Source organism: Eschscholzia californica, unplaced genomic scaffold, assembly GCF_041429995.1.
Source record: "Eschscholzia californica isolate CP2 unplaced genomic scaffold, dmEscCali1.0.p SCAF_4, whole genome shotgun sequence".
Taxonomy (NCBI): domain Eukaryota; kingdom Viridiplantae; phylum Streptophyta; class Magnoliopsida; order Ranunculales; family Papaveraceae; genus Eschscholzia; species Eschscholzia californica.
The window spans coordinates 29,592,581-29,612,706 of NW_028238461.1; the positions used below are offsets into that span (position 1 = coordinate 29,592,581).

General features: G+C 42.1%; 1 protein-coding gene across 1 annotated transcript; it reads left to right on the forward strand.

Moving 5' to 3' along the window:
• Positions 1 to 9,271: 9,271 nt before the first annotated feature.
• On the forward strand, positions 9,272 to 17,677 carry LOC147544051 (uncharacterized). The gene is made up of 5 exons (XM_086635580.1): positions 9,272 to 9,961; positions 10,098 to 10,992; positions 11,581 to 11,710; positions 16,293 to 16,911; positions 17,630 to 17,677. Exons 1-5 carry the CDS (start codon positions 9,272 to 9,274, stop codon positions 17,675 to 17,677), a joined length of 2,382 nt encoding a protein of 793 aa, XP_086491706.1.
• Positions 17,678 to 20,126: the final 2,449 nt, after the last annotated feature.

A 20,126-nucleotide genomic window follows, 5' to 3' on the forward strand; every position in this document is an offset into this window, starting at 1 on the left:
AGATTCCAAATCCTTCTTCTATGGGAGACTTTAGACCTATTCTTGTTGCAATGTTATTTATAAATGTATTACTAAAATTCTTACTATGAGGTTGAAGGGTGTGATTTTCTCCATGATTAGTGAGAATCAATCTGCATTTATATCTGGAAGGACTATACAGGATAATATTATGCTTGCCCAGGAGATAGTTAGGAACTATAATTGCAAGAAGGGTCAAGATAGATGTACTGTAAAGATTGATCTTAAGAAAGCCTATGACACAGTGAGGTGGTCAGCTTTGCTGAAGATTTTGTATAAGTTTAACCTTCCCAAAGGAGTTTGTTCACTGGATTTATGTATGTGTTTCCACTCCTAACTACTCTATTGTTGTGAATGGGGGTTCTTTTGGTTTCTTCAAGGGCAAAAGAGGATTGAGACAAGGATGTCCTATTTCTCCTTATTTGTTTGTGATGGTTATGGAGGTTTTTTCTGCCTTGCTACATAAGGAGGCTGAAGAGGGAAGGTTTCACCTTCATCCTAAATGTAAGGATCCCATTGTTACCATTTATGCTTTGCTGATGATTTGATGGTGTTCATGGAAGGGGATGGAGGCTCAGCTGTGGCTCTTAAAAGTGTGCTTGATAATCTCCAGAAGAGCACAGGTCTAGGGGTTAACTGTGAGAAGAGCTCTATGTTCTGGGCTGGTGGGGCTTCTGATTCTAAGGAGATGTTTCAACAGACCCTGGGTTTTCAATGGGGTTTATTGCCTATTAGATACCTAGGTCTTCCTCTTCTCTCTTCCAGACTCTCTTATAATGACTGTTTACCTCTTATTCAAAGTGTTCATAACAGAATACACTCTTGGAAGGCTAGGTACTTGTCTTATGCTGGGAGATGTTTGCTTATCAAAGCTGTTTTGTGTAGTTTGTTGATTTATTGGGCTGCTGTTTTTGTGCTTCCAAAGGGAGTGTTTAAGAAGCTAAATTCCTTATTCTTTAAATTCCTCTGGAGTGGTGTTGATTTAGGTTCTAAAAGGCCTTCTGTTAGAAGGGATATGGTGCTGCTGCCTAAGGAGGAGGGTGGTCTTGGCATTAGAAACATTGAAGTTATGAATGAAGCTCTCAACTTTAGACACATCTGGGACATTGTGAGTGGGAAAGATACCTTATGGGTGAGATGGGTTTCTAGAAATCTCATTAAAGGCCAGAGTTTTTGGTCTATGAACATCCCTTCTAACTGTTCCTGGTGTTGGAGAAGAATTTTGGGCAGCAGGGGTAAAGCTCAAGATCTTATTACACACATGATTGGCAATGGCAACAAGGTGAAGTTTTGGATAGACTTGTGGCATCCTTTAGGTCTGCTTCAGCCTTGGTTTGAGGAAAGCAGAAGATTCTTACCTGATCTTAGCTTAAGTATGGAGGTTAATAGTTTCATCTGGCAGGGGGAATGGAAGGTACCTGAGAATATGGAGTCCTTTTTGGATCCTATTGCAGATAGGTTGCATGAGGTTCCTATTGGGATGGTTGCTGAGGATACTGCTATTTGGAAGGTAAATCCTTTTGGAGTTTATACTGTGAAAGATACCTATGAGCATGTGAGAAGGAAGGGGCAGGATGTGGCCTGGTGCAAGCTGATTTGGTTTCCAAATTCTATACCTAGACATAGCTTTGTTACTTGGATGGCCTTTCACAGGGGTCTTAAGACCAACATGAAACTTATAGGCTGGGGTATGAATGTTCCTAAAGCCCGTTTCTTGTGTCTTAAAGATGATGAGACTGACTTTCATCTATTTTTTGATTGCTCTTTCTCTAAAGTGGTTTGGCAGAACCTTATGAACCTCATGGGGTTGGTGTGCTCTGACTTTGTTGACTGGAATAGTGCTATATCTTGGTGTCTTCTGCACTTCAAGGGGGTGAGTTTCTTTTGTCAGCTTGGCTGTCTTGTTCTCAACTCTTTCTTTTATCATATCTGGCAAGAAAGAAATTGCAGGGCTTTCAGGAAAGAGTATAAGACTGAGGTTGCTATTGTCCTCCTTATCACTAGTGAAATTGAAATCAAAATAGCTTCATGGAAGGGTAGAATAGAGTGTAATGCTTTGAATAAGAAGTTGTTGGAGAACTGGAACAGTTCTCATCCCTTGGTTTCTTCTTATGTTAAAGGTTATAGATGGGCAGCTCCTGAGGAGGGTGTTGTGTTAATCAACTCTGATGGATACATGGAGAGAGATAAAGGTGGTTTTGGAGCTATTCTCAGAAATGCCTCAGGAGCTCCTCTTGCAGCTGGAGCAGGATCTTCTCAAGGAGTTAGTGTTCTCTTTCATGAACTTCAGGGTGTCTTGCTTGGGCTGCAGCTGGCTGTGCAGCTAGGGGTTGATAAAGTGTCTATTGCCTCTGACTCCTCCTCTGTAATTGTCGTTCTCAACTCTCTAGATGGTACTACTGTTCCTTGGAAGGTTAAAGGAGTGTGGACTGAGATCAAAAGGCTGCTGTTGGGGTTCAAAGTTTTCAGTTGGAAGCACACTTATAGGGAGGTTAATCAAGCAGCGGATTACCTCTCTAAGATGGGAGTCATGGGCACGGCGATCCTGGATATTTCAAACCTGCCTTTAGAACTAGTGTCCATTCTGAAGGAGGATTGTGGTGGTGTTGTCAGACTTCGAAGACATTGGCCCAAGGCTGCTTGAATTTTGTTGATTTGTTATTATGTTGTTTTGTTGGTTTGCTCTTGTTTTTTGTTTTGCTGGTTTGCTTGTAAGAGACCTCGATTTTTTGTTTAGGGGGGGCCCTTAAAATCCCGCTTACCTTTGCAAAAAAAAAAAACTTTATCCAGGTGTGGTGCTAGCTCAACCGGTTTCTTTATCCCTTTGTGGTGGCAACTTTATCAAAGTGTGGTGATCCGGATCTTCCTAGTTACTCTGTTACGATGCTCCCCTTTCACTCCGTACTCACGCTTTCGGGAAAACGCATCATAGAGCCCATCTCAATGCCATTCCACAGAAATTTGTTGAACATTTTATTGATCTCCTTATACACTCTCTACTCGAATGTCCAAATACCCCACATATATCACAACGACCAGGCTTCCATGAGTACTCCACAGACACCTCTACTATTTTATCCTCATCAATCATCAATTTAACTGAGTTAGGCATAGGGTGATCTAGCTCCATCTCAACACAGACACGAGCAAAGGACATCTTAGTCTGCAACTCAGTTGGCTCATCAAGGATGAGAGGAACACCCAGAGTACTAGCAACAATACCAATCCCTTTAGCATTGAACATCACATGCGGAAGATTTCTCAGGTTGACCCAAATGGGAACCGTATCCATTTCCTCAATTTCCTCCTCATTGTTCAGCTTCCATGGGCGGACAACAAACAACCTATTGGTAATATAGACTGGACCAAGCTCCAACACCATTCTTTTATCTTCCTCCAAGTCAAACTTCATCACAAAAGCTGAAACACCATGAGCAGTGAGAGTCATCTCTCCCTTCAACCGCCAAGCTCTTCTCAAAGCTCCCTTCACCACCGGGAAAGCCAATCTATCCCCCAAAAAATATCCAAAGAGAACCTTCTCACATTGCTTAATTTGCTCTGTGAAGTCCCTCATAGAAACCATAGCAACTTTCTCTCCATCAATGACTACTGGTGGAGAATATACCAGCTTTGCCTTAGTAGATGAGCTACCTCGTCGGAATAAATTCGCCCAGCTTGAACCACCAGTAGTCGGATAACCTCCAACTCCATCATCACCCTCTCCAAAATCCGACTTCCCTTCAAACACTCTCGGCCGTTCTGAGTGAGCTCGGAATCTACTCAGGGATAAGCTCTCCTCACCGACCAGTGTGAAAGGAATCCTTTCCCCCTCAGCCGCCGAGATTCACTTCCAAGGAAGGAATCCCACAAACCAGGAGGGTGTCGGAGCTCAAGAAACCAGAATCCCCCACCTTACTGTGGCCTGAATACCACCAGCCACCGCCACTCTTTTTTTATGGAGTTGTTTTTACCAAGAACTGTTACTCATTGGGTCTCTGTGTTTACCCTACCTAAGAGAGTGTATAAGGAGATCAATAAAATGTTCAACAAATTTCTGTGGAATGGCATTGAGATGGGCTCTATGATGCGTTTTCCCGAAAGCATGAGTACGGAGTGAAAGGGGAGCATCGTAACAGAGTAACTAGGAAGATCCGGATCACCACACTTTGATAAAGTTGCCACCACAAAGAGATAAAGAAACCGGTTGAGCTAGCACCACACCTGGATAAAGTTGCCACCACCAAATGATAAAGACGCTCGAAATCCACCACCAATGGCTCTTCCAAAACCAGAGGATAAAGGAGTTGATCTAAATAGATCTAAACAGATCGTTTTACATTCTTATCATGAGGCACTGAAGTTTATAAACAACCAACACAGGCTAGACAACCGACATGCTAAATGGGTAGAATTTCTACAATCCTTCTCATTTGAGTCAAAGTACAAGCCTGGAAAAACTAATATTGTTGTTAATGCACTCTCAAGGAGGTATGCTTTAATCTCTATTTTGGATTCTCGAATTGTGGGATTTGATTTGTTGAAGACTTTATATAATGAAGACCTAGACTTTGCTGAAGCCTATAATGAGTGCAAAAAGGGAGTTACAAATCAGTACCATTTGCAAGATGGATTTCTTTTTAAAGGAAACAGCCTCTGCGTGCCAAGGAGTTCTGTTCGGGAGTTGCTGATTCGTGAAGCACATGGTGGAGGTCTTTCTGGTCATTTTGGGATTAACAAAACATTGTACATGCTTCAGGAGCATTTCTTTTGGCCCATGATGATTAGAGATGTTCATTCAATCATAGAAAGATGTGCAACGTGTCAAAAGATGAGGAGTCATTTCCAACCAGGTCTGTACACTCCTTTACCTGTTTCAATACATCCCTGGGATGATGTGAGCATGGACTTCATTGTGGGACTACCGAGAACTCATTGGGAAAAAGATTCTATCATGGTGGTAGTTGATAGATTCAGCAAAATGGCACATTTTATTCCTTGTCACAAAACTGATGATGCTAGTATGGTTTTTTTTTTGCAGGAATCAGTAGGGATTAAAGGGACCCTGACCCAGTCATTAAACTAAAAACCTCAATACAAGTCCCTCATTATAACAAACTATAATGAGCCACCAAGAGAAGCCAAACAACTAGGCTATTAGGCATTCCTAACAGCATACAAATATAGGAAACAAACAAACATCTCAGCTGATTTTATGCCTAACAATCCCAAGCTTCTCCTCATGCAATAGCTTTTGAAACTTAGGGCCAAGGTCAAGAGGCCCAAGCTCCTCCTCCTCACCATGAATGGGTCTAGTACGAGTTAGAAGGTCAGCAACTTGATTAGTCTCTGGGAAAACATGGACCACCCTGCACTCAGAAAGCTGTTGCATCAACTTCCTGATCCCCACAACTAGAAATCTGGACTGCCATGGAGGCACCAAAGTGCTGCTGGTTAGTAAGGAACAGGCTGACTTAGAATCAGTTGCTATAGTAAGCTTCTTTAGTCCAAGCCTAACAGCAAGAGACAACCCTTTCTCAATACCTTGAAGCTCATGGTGAAGGACAGAAATTGGCTTAGCTTCACCTCTGGTTGCTATAATAACATCCCCATTATGATCACGCAGAAGACAACCATAACCAGCAGATTCCATGCAAAAAGATCCATCTGAGTTAAGCATGACACACCCTGGAACAGGCTTCAACCACTCACAAGGAGTGACTCTGATCATAGCAAATTCAAACTTTAAATTCCAATTCAAAGCAACCTTCCTACTCCTAGAACAGTCCTTAGCCTGCACTTTCAAGTCTGTGCACTTCATCCTAACATCAGCAATAATTCTTCTAACAATCTCTGGCCCATTTTTAGCCTTATTAAAAAAGATCCTTCTATTTCTCTCCAGCCAAATATGGTAGACAAAAGCATTAAAAGGCTAGCTTACCAATCAAAGTCACCATATTCTTCCCTTTAAAGAGATTCTCCAGCCATGCCACTTCCTGCTCCCATGTTAATGTAGAGAATTTATGGACGGCAAGAAGATTCATAATAACACATCAAACAGATTTAGAGAAACTGCAGCCAAAAAGCAGATGATGGACATCCTCCACACCCCTACTACACAGCACCAAGGTTGCATCAGGCAAAACTCCCCACTTAGCAAGTTTATCTTTGGTTTTCAAGGCCTTTCTCGTAGCTATCCATGTGATAAAACTATGCCTAGGAATATGATGAGAAAACCAAACAATAGTAGTATGCCAAGAAACCACTTCACCAACTTTCTTAAGAGCAGCATAAGTGTCCCTCATAATATAAACCCCAGAATTCCCTGCAGTCCAATCCCTATCATCAACACAACCAGCATGAATATCCACCTCATGGAGTCTCTCCTCAATCTCCCTGAAAGCTCCTTGAAGCATAGGAGGAATAACCCACTTATCATTAGCAATACACACATTAACTTTAGATGCACCATGTAACCTACTGTCATATCTAAAAAAATCATTCAAAAGGGATAGAGAACTCCAATATGATGCCATATACCAAACCAAAAGTCAGTAGTAGCACCATCCCCCACCAAGACCTTGGCCATCTTAGCACCCTACTCCCTACATTTCAAAATGCATATCCAACTCCAAGATGCATCTGTAGGAATCTCCATGGTCCAAAACCTGTTATCAATCAGATTGGCCTTAACCCAAGACACCCAAAGAGTATGCTTACCAATAAACAGCTCCCAAACATGTCTAATGTTAGCAACAATATTCAAGACTACTAAATCCTTCAAATTAAGGCCCACCAGCCCATAAGAAGTTTTTAATAATGGAACCAAGTTCTTGAAACACCCTTATAGGAAGAACAAAGGAACTGATCCAAAACAAAATCGTGTCATTTATCACAGACCCAATAAGGGTTACTCTACCAGCATAAGAAAGGAACTTGCACTTCCAAGATTGAACTTTTTTCACAACCTTCTCAATAAGGGGTTGACAATCAACATAAGTTAATCTAGAAGAAAGAAGAGGAACACCCAGATACCTAACAGGTAAAACAGCAACATCAAACCCCAGCTGGACTTTGATTAAGTTCAAGGTACCCTCAACAATCCCAGTAGCAAATATAGAACTCTTCATTTTATTAGCTTCCAGGCCAGTACAAGAAGAGAATTGCTCTAAAGCCTCAGCTAAAGCCACAGCAGAGTCAACATCACCTTTCAAGAAACCAGGAGGTCACTTGTTGTAGCGTGGAGTGAAAAGGCTAGCCCAATTAACATCTCCCGATGAGCCACTGCTCTGTTGGTTTGAAGGAAACTCCGGCCTAAGCCTTTCCTCAAACACCTTGCCTGCAGTAACCCCTTCATTCCTCTTAGCACCAGTCATACTCTGTAACTCAGGATTCGGTGTAGAGATTAACACCCTCGATAATATTTTTTTTTTGATAATGATAAGCGGGAGAAGCCCGAACCGAATATAAGGAAATAAAACTAAATAAAAACAGCAAAGAAATCAAATGACATCATTTCATTAGCCCCACCCTTTCCTCATTCTCACTGTCCCTCTAGAGTCCGCATTAACAATGTTGACTAGTTCCACCGGCAATTGACTAACATTCAAGTGAGTTACTCCCGGTCCGAACCTCATCTTTGACAAATGATCAGCAGCTTGGTTTGCTTCCCTATAGACATGAAACACCCGAAAACTCCGAAATTGGCTCTTAAGCCTCTGAACTCTCTTCCATAAACGCCTCGCCCGCCATGGTAATTTCTGATTTGGTTTTGCAAGAAGTAACTTGATATTCATCGAATCAAGACCAAGTTCAACTTCCTGCAGCCCAGCACTAAGTGCTAACTCCAATCCCAACTCAACGCCCTGCAACTCATGTATAAAGATAGTCTGTCCATCAGCCTGACCCGTGGCTGCTCTAACAACAATCCCCTCCGGATCTCGAATAATAGCTCCAAACCCCGCATCCACCTCGTTCAGAGCACCGTCGGTGTTAATCATATATCTCCCTATCATCGGTCGAGTCCATTTACATGAAGTATAGACCGGATTTTGAAGAGAGATAGTAAGATTCCATCGATCAATGGTCCTCCGATTCTCCTCAGTATCTTCAAATCATTTGGTAATAGTATTTAGCTTGATCCGCACTTCATCGCAAATAGTATGAATAATCAGCACCGGTGACATAACATTGCCTCTAAATACCCTGTTATTCCGCTCCTTCCAAATATGATAGACATAGGCATTTAGAAGCAAAAGCCCCACCCGGGCAGCAATGGAAAACCCACCAAAGTGATTAAGACACCACTGTAACTCCTCTTCCTGATCAACATCACATACTCTCTGAAATCCCATCTTGCGTAATAGTGATTCCCATATATTCTTTGTAACCGAACAGTCAAAGAATAGATGGAAATCCGTTTCTTCATCTCCCCCACAGAAAATACATGTAGTGTCTATAACCATACCCCAACTAGCCAGAAGGGATCTAGTTTTGAGACGTCTTTGAAAGGCAAGCCACGTGATGAAACAATGTTTGGGTATTCCACCCGGTGACCATAGTAAAGAAGTCCAGCTCCGTCGAGTTCCTCTGGGTCGAATTGCTTCATACGTCTCTTTGATAGTAAACTCCCCATTCTGGCTGGGCATCCAGATCACCTCGTCTATGAGGGTACTATCTACCACCACCTCTCTAGCCTCGACCGCAATATTCCCTAACATAGCTGTGATATGAGTAGGAAAAACCCAGCCCGACTACCCAATAAACTGAGATACCCGTGCATCTAAATGTCAGTGAGAATCGTATCTATACCCCTCCTCGAAAGCATCATAAAGAAGACTCTGAGGATGCCATAGATCAGTCTAAAAACTGGTTCCATGGCCATCCCCCAGAGAAGTGCCAATGAGTTGCTGAGCCGTCGACCTGCTGGCTAGAATCCGACGCCAACACCAAGAACTTCTACTCGAAGTCGATAAAGTCCAGAAGTGCTGATCTTTGATGAGATTATTTCTCACCCACTCGGCCACAAGGTCGTCTTACCACTAACCAGGTCCCATATATGACGAAGATTTGACGCCTCGAACAATGCCTCGATATTGCGAAAACCAAGTCCTCCTTCATCAGTGGGGTAACAAAGGCTTTCCCAGCCAATGGGAGCTCTCTTACACCTCATATCCACGCCAGACCACAGGAACTTACGAAAGATGATAAAGAAGGAATAGCTCTTGTTGCTAGTTTTGTGGGTAAGCCTCTGTTTATGGATGGACCAACAGCTTTGAAGACAAGGATGTCCTATGCTAGAATATGTGTTGAGGTTGAGGTGGGTAAGGAGCTACCTAGTCATATTCCTGTTATTATGGACAATGATGATGAAGTGGTAGTTAGAGTTGAATATGCATGGAAACCAATGTATTGTGCTGGCTGTAAGGTTATTGGTCATTCTTCTTCTAAGTGTCCTAAAGTAGCAGCTAAACCTAAGCAAGTTTGGGTGGCTAAGCAGGCCCAGCGTAGTAAGCCTGCTCCTAAAGTTGATTCTTTTGATGCTGTTGGTCATGTTGCTGCTGATAATTCTTCTAGGGTGGATAAGAGCAAGGATAGGGGTTTGGATGAGTCTACCCCTATTGATGAAGATGAAGGATGGACTGAGGTCAAAAGGAAAAACTCTCTCAAGAGGAAGGAGAAGGACAGGGATACAGGTGCCTCTTTGCCAGGTTCTCATACTGTTTCTGTTATGAAGGTAGGGGAGGGGTCTGCCCCTCCTGATAAGGGGATGAGGGAGGTTCCTCCTAGTGGATTGGCTAATGCTCAGATGTTTTGGTCCACTATGGAGAATGAGGTTGAATGTAGTGGAACCATTGTTCCTTATGAGAAACAGCCAGTTTCTATGAGTGTAAAATCTTTTGAGGCTAAGATTTTGGAGGACAAGAGAGGGCCTAAGTTGAAAAAGGTTACCTATACTGCTCCTAATGTTTAGTATTGGTTGTTGGAATGTAAGGGGCATGAACTCCCCCCATAAGTTGAGTGAGGTTACCAGGTTTATTAGAAGTAATAATTTGGGTATTTGTGGGTTGTTGGAAACTCAGGTCAATGATAGTAATAAGGAGGTAATTAGAAGAAAGCTTATGCCTTCTTGGAGTTGGATTCACAATTATAATAGTAGTGTTAGTGGTAGAGTGTGGGTTCTCTGGGATGCTGGTTTGGTGTCTCTTTGTATTGTGGGTGAATCAGCCCAAATGATAACAGTTCTAGCTACTCTGAAGGATGGGAGATGTTTTCTGTTGGGCTTTGTTTATGCTAGTTATGAGGGCATGAAGAGAAGGCCTCTGTGGCAGGAAATGTGTGATTTTTCTAAGAGGTTTTCTCTTCCTTGGTTGGTCCTAGGGGATTTCAATGTGGTCTTGGAGGCTAGAGACCAAATGGGAGGTGTTGTGGCTAAGCAGCATAATGTTTTTGAATTTAAGGAATGTCTTGATGAAAGTAAGTTGTTTGATAGTCCTTTTTCAAGATGTCATTTCACTTGGACAAATAAGCAAGTTGGTGAGGGGGCTATTGTTAAGAAGCTTGATAGAGCTCTTGTTAACATTAAATGGATTGAGGCTTATACAAATGCAAAAGCTGAGTTTCTTAATATGGGTATTTCTGACCATTCCCCTTGTGTTGTTTCTCTTTTTGAGTTGGCCAGGGTTGGCCCTAGGCCTTTTAAATTCTTCAACTGCTGGACTGAGGAGGAGAGGTTCTTTCCTATTGTTAAGGAAGCTTGGGATATGGAAGTTCTGGGTAATCCACATGCCATTAATACTAGTCGACCACCTAGAAGTCTCCAAGATAATAGACATGCATATAGGCATGGTCCGACTAGTAATAGGAATAGGCGAGTTGAGTCTGACCGACCTAGGATGACCATGGGCGAATATCGACAAATGTATGGAGTCGGTCAGACTAGTAATGAATATGGTCTTAGGGATTATGAGCATGAGGGTAACCAACCCCGTAGGAGTCTTCGAGACTATCAACAAGCATTTGGGATGACCACACCTTCATGTATGAATTTGTCATTTGATGATGCCCGTAGTTGTATTACCAGTGATCGACCATGTCGAAGTCTTCGTGACTATCGACAAGCATATATGAATGGCTCATTTAGTGATGAAAATAGCCGACTTGATGATTCCACTCAAAGAGTCGAGCCTATGTATCTACATGAGGGTAGTGAAGAAAGGACCATGGAGACCATTAACCCGGTTTGTGCTATTTGTGCGAGCTTAAGCCATTTGACCGAGTATTGTCCCATGCCCCGTGTTCCGCGAGAGTCTTCATCTAGTTATACTCATATGTCTTATTACGAGGAGACTTCTCAAGATAGTCTCCAAGCATTTTTAGAGTACCAGACTAGATTTAATCGAGATGTAACTGAGATCACGGAATGGATGCTCAAAATTGTTGATAGAATTGAGTCGGAGCTTATCGTCGACGAGGAAGGGGTTTTCCCACCCCAAACTCAAGAAGAGACTAGGAATGATGGTGAGGGTAATACACCTAACCCTAGTCTTAATTTAAATGTCGAAGATGCTCCTGGCAGACCCTTTGAGCATGAATTGATCGATGACCCTTATTGCTCGCTACCTGGACCATTATCGTCTCACCATGATAGGATTACACTAGACTTCGATGTTCAAAATGATGGCTATATGAGCAGGTTTGGGAATGACACTATTCTAAACTTTCCGAATTTTGACACTTGTAAGGAGTCAGTCTTAGATGCCATGTTAGGAAGGCCTGATATTATAACTGACTGCGAGGCTCTAGATGCCTTTGAGGATATTGATGACGTAGTAGTTAGAGACATGTTGGATAGATTTTCAGACCATTTACCTAAGGAAATCATGGACCTTAACTTGGTCCCCGAGCCTACTGCATTATCCTTAGAGCCTCGTCTGACCTTCCATACAATCTCAGACTCGATCGTTGATCCCTTTTGGGACATTTCAGACGTCTTCCCGAAGACATCTATAGACATAGTGGATGTTTTATCCACTAAGCTTGCAGATGATTTTATGCCTTCGACTGACCTCTTGACCCTACACTTGGATGTTGATCCTTTTGATGATTTCTTAATCTTCACTCCTTGTATATATGCCTACTTAGTGGATTGTGCACCCACTAAGTTTGGGGATGGCTTCTTTTCTTTTGTCGTCTCAAGTGCACTTCTTTACGTTGATATTATTGTGAGACGATTAGCACCTGTATATATTTTTATTTGGGTCGATCCCCAAATCTTTCGTCTTTTGCTTTATGATCGTTGAACCGATTAAGATAGGTTTTGATGTTTGGGGGTATCATCTCTGGAAACCCTCCACGAGACAAAACTCGTGCTCTCGTTCATATGAGAGACTCAAAGGCTAGTTGCATAGCTTGATGCAATCGAGTGATCCCGCGTGAGTGGTCATTTTTATATGGTCATGCTTATGTTTCATTCTTATTCTATTTATTGATGTGTTAGGAGCGTTTCTCAATTTGTATACTTTTGGGACGTGGTTCGTTCCAAGTTTGGGGATGGCGATGGACTTATCATCAACTTGGAACTCGAATACTTAAGTCTTGGTAGTATCACTTTTTATCTCCTTCGGCTATGGTAATATCCGTCCACTATTCTCTTTAACTTATTGTACCTCTTATCTTTTGGTGAGTATATGCTTAGTACATTGAGGACAATGTTAGTTTTAAGTTTGGGGATGGGGATACGACCATTTAGTCGCATGACATCATGACCTTAGATTTCAGAAGACAAGAGAGTTCAACAAATTGACCAAATTTGAAAATTTTTGGATAGATTTGGTATGATTCTAGTGGTTTTCTTAAGTATGTTGATGCATGTGGTTCTTTCTTGATAAATCTTATGCATGCTCTTAGTCTTTTCATTATTGTTTAGCCCTTTGGTGTTGGTGTGTTATCATGTGAGTAGCATCTTAAGGAAGAAGGAACACTTCTAAGTGACCTAAAATAGTCATTAGTGGAGACTTAAACCCATGTGAGATATCTGAGCCTTTTTATTGCTTTTGAGTGTACTCTTCCGCGCTAACTCCGAGTAGAATGAAGAGCTACTCAACTTCGCAACTTTCAAAAGAGCTTAGACGATTTCATGAGCTCAACTTCCTTAGCCACTAGGAGTGACATTAGGATAGCGAATAAACCTTACTCTTGTAGTCCATGAAACCCGATAATGGTGTCAACTTTATGGAAACGGATACTCCACCATCCATTCATCATACTACTCTCGAGAATGAAGGCATGAAAAGTAAAGAAGAAAGGATGTGAAAGCAAAATGTGAAAGTAAAGGTGATTTGTTGAGAATACTAGTTGTATTTTTGTTTTGGTGTTTAGGTATGTGTGTAAAAAAAAGAAAAGAAAGGGAAAGAAAATAAAAAAGTGAAAAAAAAAAGGAAAAAACGAAAAAAGGAAAAAGAGAAAAGTGAAAAGAAGAGAAAAAAAAAGAAAAAAAAAAAAAGAAAAGAAAAAAAAAAAAGTTTGGTTATATGTGTTATTTTGTGTTTGTGTAAGTGTTATGAAAATAAAGTATTCAATGCAAGAAGTTAAGTTTAAAGGTTGTTTGAGTGTTCTTTTATCGTTGAAGGCGTCGACATTCTCGGGATTTCATCATCTTCCATTCCATCACTTGTATCCGTTTACCTTTAGGAGAAATTATTAGAGGGTAGAGTGGGTGAGAAGGGTGAGTGAGCTTCCCCATTCCGTTAGTGGTTATTTCCATTCCTAAGAGATCATTTCGTTTTAGAACTTGATATCCTCATTTAATTTTTGTATGTATTGAGTTTACTTTATTCCATGCTCACACATGAGAGTGAACCATTAGATTCCATTTTGAGTGATTTCATGTTTAAGAGCGTATGACCGTGAAGCCAAAGTCGAGGCGAAATGTGCTATGATAGGAAACAAAGTTTTGTTACTTTAGACTTGGATGATGCTCATGATGATGGGACACTTGCACTTAAGTATGAAACTATTAGTGAGGAGACTCTTAGCATGCTTTTGTGTTTATTGGTTTGATTCATGTGTTTGACACACTTAAGTCTCTCACTTGTTGATCGTTACCTTATTTGCATCGATAGTTCGACTCTTATGTCTTGTGAAAATCTAGAACTTTGTGGGTGTATTCACTGGAAACCCTCACGAGACGAGACTCGTCCACTAGGGGTAACCTAGGGGTTTAACGGCTTGTTGCATACGCTAAATGCAACCGGGATGCCTCCGAAAGTGAGTTAGGTTTACTTTATTGTCTTGTTTTGTTTGTTGCTCGAGGACTAGCAAATTCTAAGTTTGGGGATGTTGATGTGGCGTGAAAATGCCACATTTAGGTCACTTAACTTTGATTAGTTAGTTCCTTTCGGGTTCTATTTCTAATTATTTATGTGTTTTTATTGCTAGGTAGCTTATTTGGGATTTGGCGTGTAATTCGGAATAAAGAGAGCGAATTATCATATTTTCATCTTATGCGACAAAAGGGAAGAAAAGAGCACCAGGGGTATTTTGGTCATTTTGGTCAAATCAGAAGTCAAACAACAAATAGAGTCAATGACGAGTCCGACGGTGAAAACGAAAGTCGAATCGGAGTTCGGACGGGAAAGTTATTAAAGAAAGAAGTCCGGGGGTATTTCAGTCTTTTATGGAAATTCGAGAAGTAGAAAGAAGGATGGAGGCACCCCCTTGAATTCTAAGTGAAGACCAAAGTCCAAGTCCAAAGCCCAATAGCTAATAGAAGAAGGAACCAAGTCCTAAACCCAAAGAAGATGAAAGAAAGGAAGGAATTTTAGAGGCACCCACCTTTAGGGCTTTTAGTTGTGGAAGGAAAGAAAAGTGGGGGCTGGACTACTATTCATCTGCTTGAATACACAACCAGGGAAAAGGAGAGAGAGGGAGCTAGGGTTTGGGGGGTTTGGAGTGTTCTTGGTTGGAAAGTTAGAGAGAGGAAGAGAGCTTGAAGGAGAGAAGGAGGAGTGCCGGCCAAGTTGGCCGGCACCACAAAGAGCTCGGGACAAAGAAGGAGCAGCAGCAGCTGGCCCTTCTTGCTGCAACACGAGCTGCCATTAGAGCAGCTCGGATCTCACGCCGGCAGCAGCTGCTCGGTCTTCAGCCGCACGGGACAGCACCATGGATGATCGGGAAGGTCGCGACTAGGCTCGGGAAGAGCATTACCATGGCCGGACTTCATGGGACAGCAACCTTCTTCAACCTTGGCCGGGTTTTCTAGGTTTTTCCGGCCACTCTTTTGGCCGGAAATCTTAGGGGTTTTAGTGGGGTCCTTCTTGCCTTTATATCTCTTGTGTTTGATTGTTGTTTGGTGTTGATTTCCTAGAGAGAGAAAGCTTGGGTGAAGCTTTAATGGTGGTGATTTCTAAATGAAGAAGATGACTATGTTGCTATGGGGAACTCTGAATTTTGTTTGGGGACACCCATTATGCTCTGTTAAAGGGAAATCCAGAATTTTATTAAGGGAAGATCGGCTGCACCTAGTTACTCATATTTTCCGACGATCTTAGCCATGCGCCTTATCGGAAAAGGGAGATCCTCTCATCATCTTCTTTTCATTTATTACTCATTAACCATTTTTAGCTAAATCAAGTGTGTCGATTATGGGATGAAATGTGATGAATTTTATGACTATGTTTGAGATGATTTAATGAGTTTGATAATAAATTGATGTTCTCTTATTTTGATTACTTGTTTCAATCGTTTTTCATGTGTCTTATCAAGTATTTCGCATAGTTAATCAATTAGGCAATGTGATCGATGATTCGGTTTTGTTCGTTTAGGAAGTTTATTTGACTAAGTATTATCTCCGGACATACGTAGTGCTTATGAACATCCACTTTAGGAATCGAGACTAGGTTTTTATCAATCCATTCGATTAGACCGTACATAGTTGTAGGTTCACCACATCGGATTCCCGGACCTCGACACTTCTCTTACTTGTTGTTCCCGACTCTTGTTCCTCCAAACTCTTCTCTCAAATCTCTCTCGTCCTCTTACATTGATATTTTAGTTTGTTTTACTTACTTTATTTTCTTATTGCTTATTTGATCATAAACCTCACATTATCTTCGTTTATTACCGCTTTTATCTAAGTAAGGCTTTGATATCTCAACTGACGAATAAGACCATTCGATATCCAAGCTACATTCCTATCCTTGGATCGATCCCGGCTTTGCCGGATTACTACTTGATACCTCCGCTTGGGTTTGCAACCTTTTCGGGTGCATCAATAGGCTGGTCACAAAGCTCAAGAAGGTTAAATCTTGTTTGAGTGAGTGGAAACAGAAGAAGTTCACTTCTTTTGCTTCACGGGTTCAGGAGGCCAGGACTGTTCTTGATTGTGTTCAGACTGAGTTGAGGTCTAATCCTCTCTGTGCTCATACTAGGAGGAAGGAGAGAGATGTTGTGGCTGAGTTTAGCTTCAATGCCAATATGGAGGAGTCTATGTTGAGGCAAAAATCTAGGGTTCAATATGTTGACTTGGGGGATAGTAACACCAAGTTTTTCCATAACTCTCTTAAAGAGAGGAGGAGCAGGAATAATATTCCTTTTCTGGTGAACAGTGAAGGTGTTAAGCTGCTCTATCTAAAGGAGGTTGCAGAGGAATGTGTAAATTTTTATAATGGTTTATTTGGTACTTCCACCTTTTCTTCTGAGGGTGCCTCTGGTCTTGATGGGGTTCAGTTTGATGCCAAAATTTCTCCTGAGCAAGCTGCTGATCTCATCAGGAAGGTGTCTAGAGAGGAGATAGTTTATGCTCTTTCCACTATTAATTCAGATAAGGCCCCTGGCCTTGATGGGTTTTCTTCCTATTTCTTTAAAGCTTGTTGGGATATTGTGGGAGATGATGTGGTGAATGTTTTTTTTTTTATAATGATAAGCGGGAGAAGCCCGAATCAAAAACAAGGAAAAAAGAAGTCAAAAAAACAGCAAAGAATTCAATTTACATCATTTCATTAGCCCCAACCCTTCCTCATTCTCACTGTTCCTCTAAAATCCGCATTGACAATGTTGACTAATTCCACCGGGAGTTGACTAATATTCAAATGAGTGACACCCGGTCCAAGCTTCATCTTTGACAAAAAATCAGCAGCCTGATTGGCTTCTCTATAGACATGGAAAACCCGAAAATAACGAAATTGGCTACGCAGCCTCTGAACTCTATGCCACAACCGCCTCGCCCTCCATGGTAATTTCTGATCTGGTTTTGCAAGAAGTAACTTGATATTCATCGAGTCAAGACCAAGCTCAACTTCCTGCAATCCGGCACTAAGTGCTTCTCTAAACCCAACTCGACACCCTGTAGCTCGTGTATGAAGATAGTCTGCCCATCAACCTGACCTGTGGTTGCTCTTACAACATGCCCCTCCGAGTCTCGAATAATGGCTCCATACCCCGCCTCCACCTCATTCAGCGCTCCATCCGTGTTAATCATATATCTCCCTGCCATCGGCCGAGTCCATTTACATGAAGTATAGACCGGCTTTTGGAGCGAGATAGTAAGATTCCATCGATCAATGGTTCTCTGATTCTCCTCTGTATCTTCGAATCGTTTGGTAACTGTATTCAGCTTTATCCTCACTTCCTCACAAATAGTGTGTACAATCAGCCCCGGTGACATGACATTACTTCTAAATACCCTGTTATTCCGTTCCTTCCAAACATGATAGATATAGGCACTTAAAAGCAGACGACCCACTCGGGCAGCAATAGAAAACCCACCAAAGTGATTAATACACCACTGTAGCTCCCCTTCCCAATCAGCAGCACATACTCTCCGAAATCCCATCTTGAGTAATAGCGATTCCCATATAATCTTTGTGACTGAATAGCCAAAGAACAAATGGAAATCCGTTTCTTCATCTTCCCCACAGAATATGCATGTAGTGTCTATACTCATACCCCAACTAGCCAGTAACGATCTAGTTTTGAGGCGTCTTCGAAAAGCAAGCCACGTGATAAAGCAATGCTTGGGTATACCACCCGATGACCATACTAATGAAGTCCAGCTCAATCGGGGTCCTCTAGGTCGAATTGCTTCATACGTCTCTTTGAGAGTGAATTCACCATTGTGGCTAGGCATCCAGATCACCTCGACTCTGAGAGTACTATCTACCACCACCTCTCTTGCCTCAACCTCAATAGACCCTAACATAGCTGCAACATGGTTAGGAAAGACCCAGCCTGACTGCTCTATAAATTGAGAAACCCGGGCGTCTAGATGAAGGTGAGAATCATATCTATAAACCTCCTCGAAAACATCATACAGAAGACCACGAGGATGCCATAAGTCAGTCCAAAATTTGGTATCACGACCATCCCCCAAAGAAGTACCAATAAGTCGCCGAGCCGTCGGCCTGCTGGCTAGAATCCGACGCCAACACCACGAACTCCTGCTCGTAGCTGAAAGAGTCCAGAAATGCTGATCTTTGATGAGATTATTTCTCACCCAATCAGCCCATAGAGTCGTCTTACCACTAACCAAATCCCATATATGACGAAGATTGGACGCCTCGAAGAGCCTCTCGATATTGCGAAATCCAAGCCCTCCTTCATCGGTTGGGTAACATAAGCTTTCCCAACCAATAGGAGCTCGCTTACATCCCATATCAGCGACAGACCAAAGAAACTTACTAAAGATAGAGGGGATGTCAATCATAACTCGTTTGGGAATAACAAACACCGCTGCCCAGTATAGTAACATGCTGTTCAACACCACCTTGATGAGAAGAACACGTCCGCGAAAGATAAAAAGCGACTCTTCCAAGACTGGATTCGTCCCTTGATTTTATCAATCAGCGGGATACAGTGACTATAGGTAAGACGAGAAGATATAAGAGGCAATCCCAGGTATCTAATAGGCAAAGAACCAGTACCGAATTCCAGGATGGTAGTAATATCACTCTGACCCTGAGCCGAAAGTCCAGCGAAGAAGATAGTACTCTTAAGTACGTTGGCCTGCAACCCCGTCGCCCGATGAAAACCTGTTAGCACACCTTTTAGGGATTGAGCCGACCCTGTGTCCCCTCGAAAGAAGACCATAAGATCGTCTGCAAAACAAAGGTGAGTAACCTTCGGGACTAGACAATGAGGGTGTAGCAAAAACCGACCTGCCCTTTCCTCTCGATCAATAAGAACCGCGAATACCTCCATCATTAAAACAAACAGATATGGAGATATCGGACAACCTTGCCGTAAGCCCCGTTTCCCATCAAAATAGCCATGGGCTTCACCGTTGACTAGAATAGCCATGGGCTTCACCGAGGACTGAGAATAGTGAAGACCAACGGACTGTGTCATATGCCTTCTTAAGGTCAATCTTAACCGTACACCGAGTTGGACCTGTGGGTCGATGGTAATTCCGGACAATCTCATGGGCTAACATGATATTGTCCTGAATGGTACGGCCAGAAATAAAGGCTGACTGGTTCGGACGAATCATCGAATAAATAACTCCTTTCAGTCGTATAGTGAGTATCTTGGTAATGCATTTATACAACACATTGCAACAAGATATAGGTCTAAAGTCTGAAACTGAAGAAACATTATCGATTTTAGGAATAAGAGTCACAAAAGTAGAGTTTACCTCTATGAGAAGTTTCCCAGAGCTGAAGAAGTTCTGAATAGCCGCCACAAAGTCATCTCCCACGATCGACCAGCACGCCTTAAAAAAGTGGGAAAAGAACCCATCCGGCCCCGGCGATCGATCAGAACCAATAGATAGCAGAGCAGCATATATTTCATCTCTGGTCACCCTCATAGTAAGAATAACCCCTTCGGCATCCGTTAACGGTCGTGAGAACTCCACATCAGAAATGTGATCTAATACTTCATTATCCTCGTCATCTCGACCGAATAAATCCCGATAGAAATCCACACATATATTGGCTATTTCCACTGGATCCTCAGCCACCGAACCATCCTCTCTAGTGAGTCGAGTGATAGCGTTCCGAGACTTCCGCTCCTTAATAGAGTTATGGAAATAAGCTGTGTTGCTGTCATCGAGAGTGAGCCATTCAACTTTAGCACGTTGTCGGAGCATTGCTGTTTCTGCCCGAACAACATTA

What these genes read in the sequence shown, in the direction of transcription:
- LOC147544051 (XM_086635580.1), top strand. Translation starts at nt 9,272, where the DNA reads ATGGATGGACCAACAGCTTTGAAGACAAGGATGTCCTATGCTAGAATA. An exon ending in GAGGGCCTAAGTTGAAAAAG is followed by an intron (nt 9,962 to 10,097) that starts GTTACCTATACT and finishes TTGGAAACTCAG; the next exon opens with GTCAATGATAGTAATAAGGA. An exon ending in AATGATGGCTATATGAGCAG is followed by an intron (nt 11,711 to 16,292) that starts GTTTGGGAATGA and finishes GTGCATCAATAG; the next exon opens with GCTGGTCACAAAGCTCAAGA.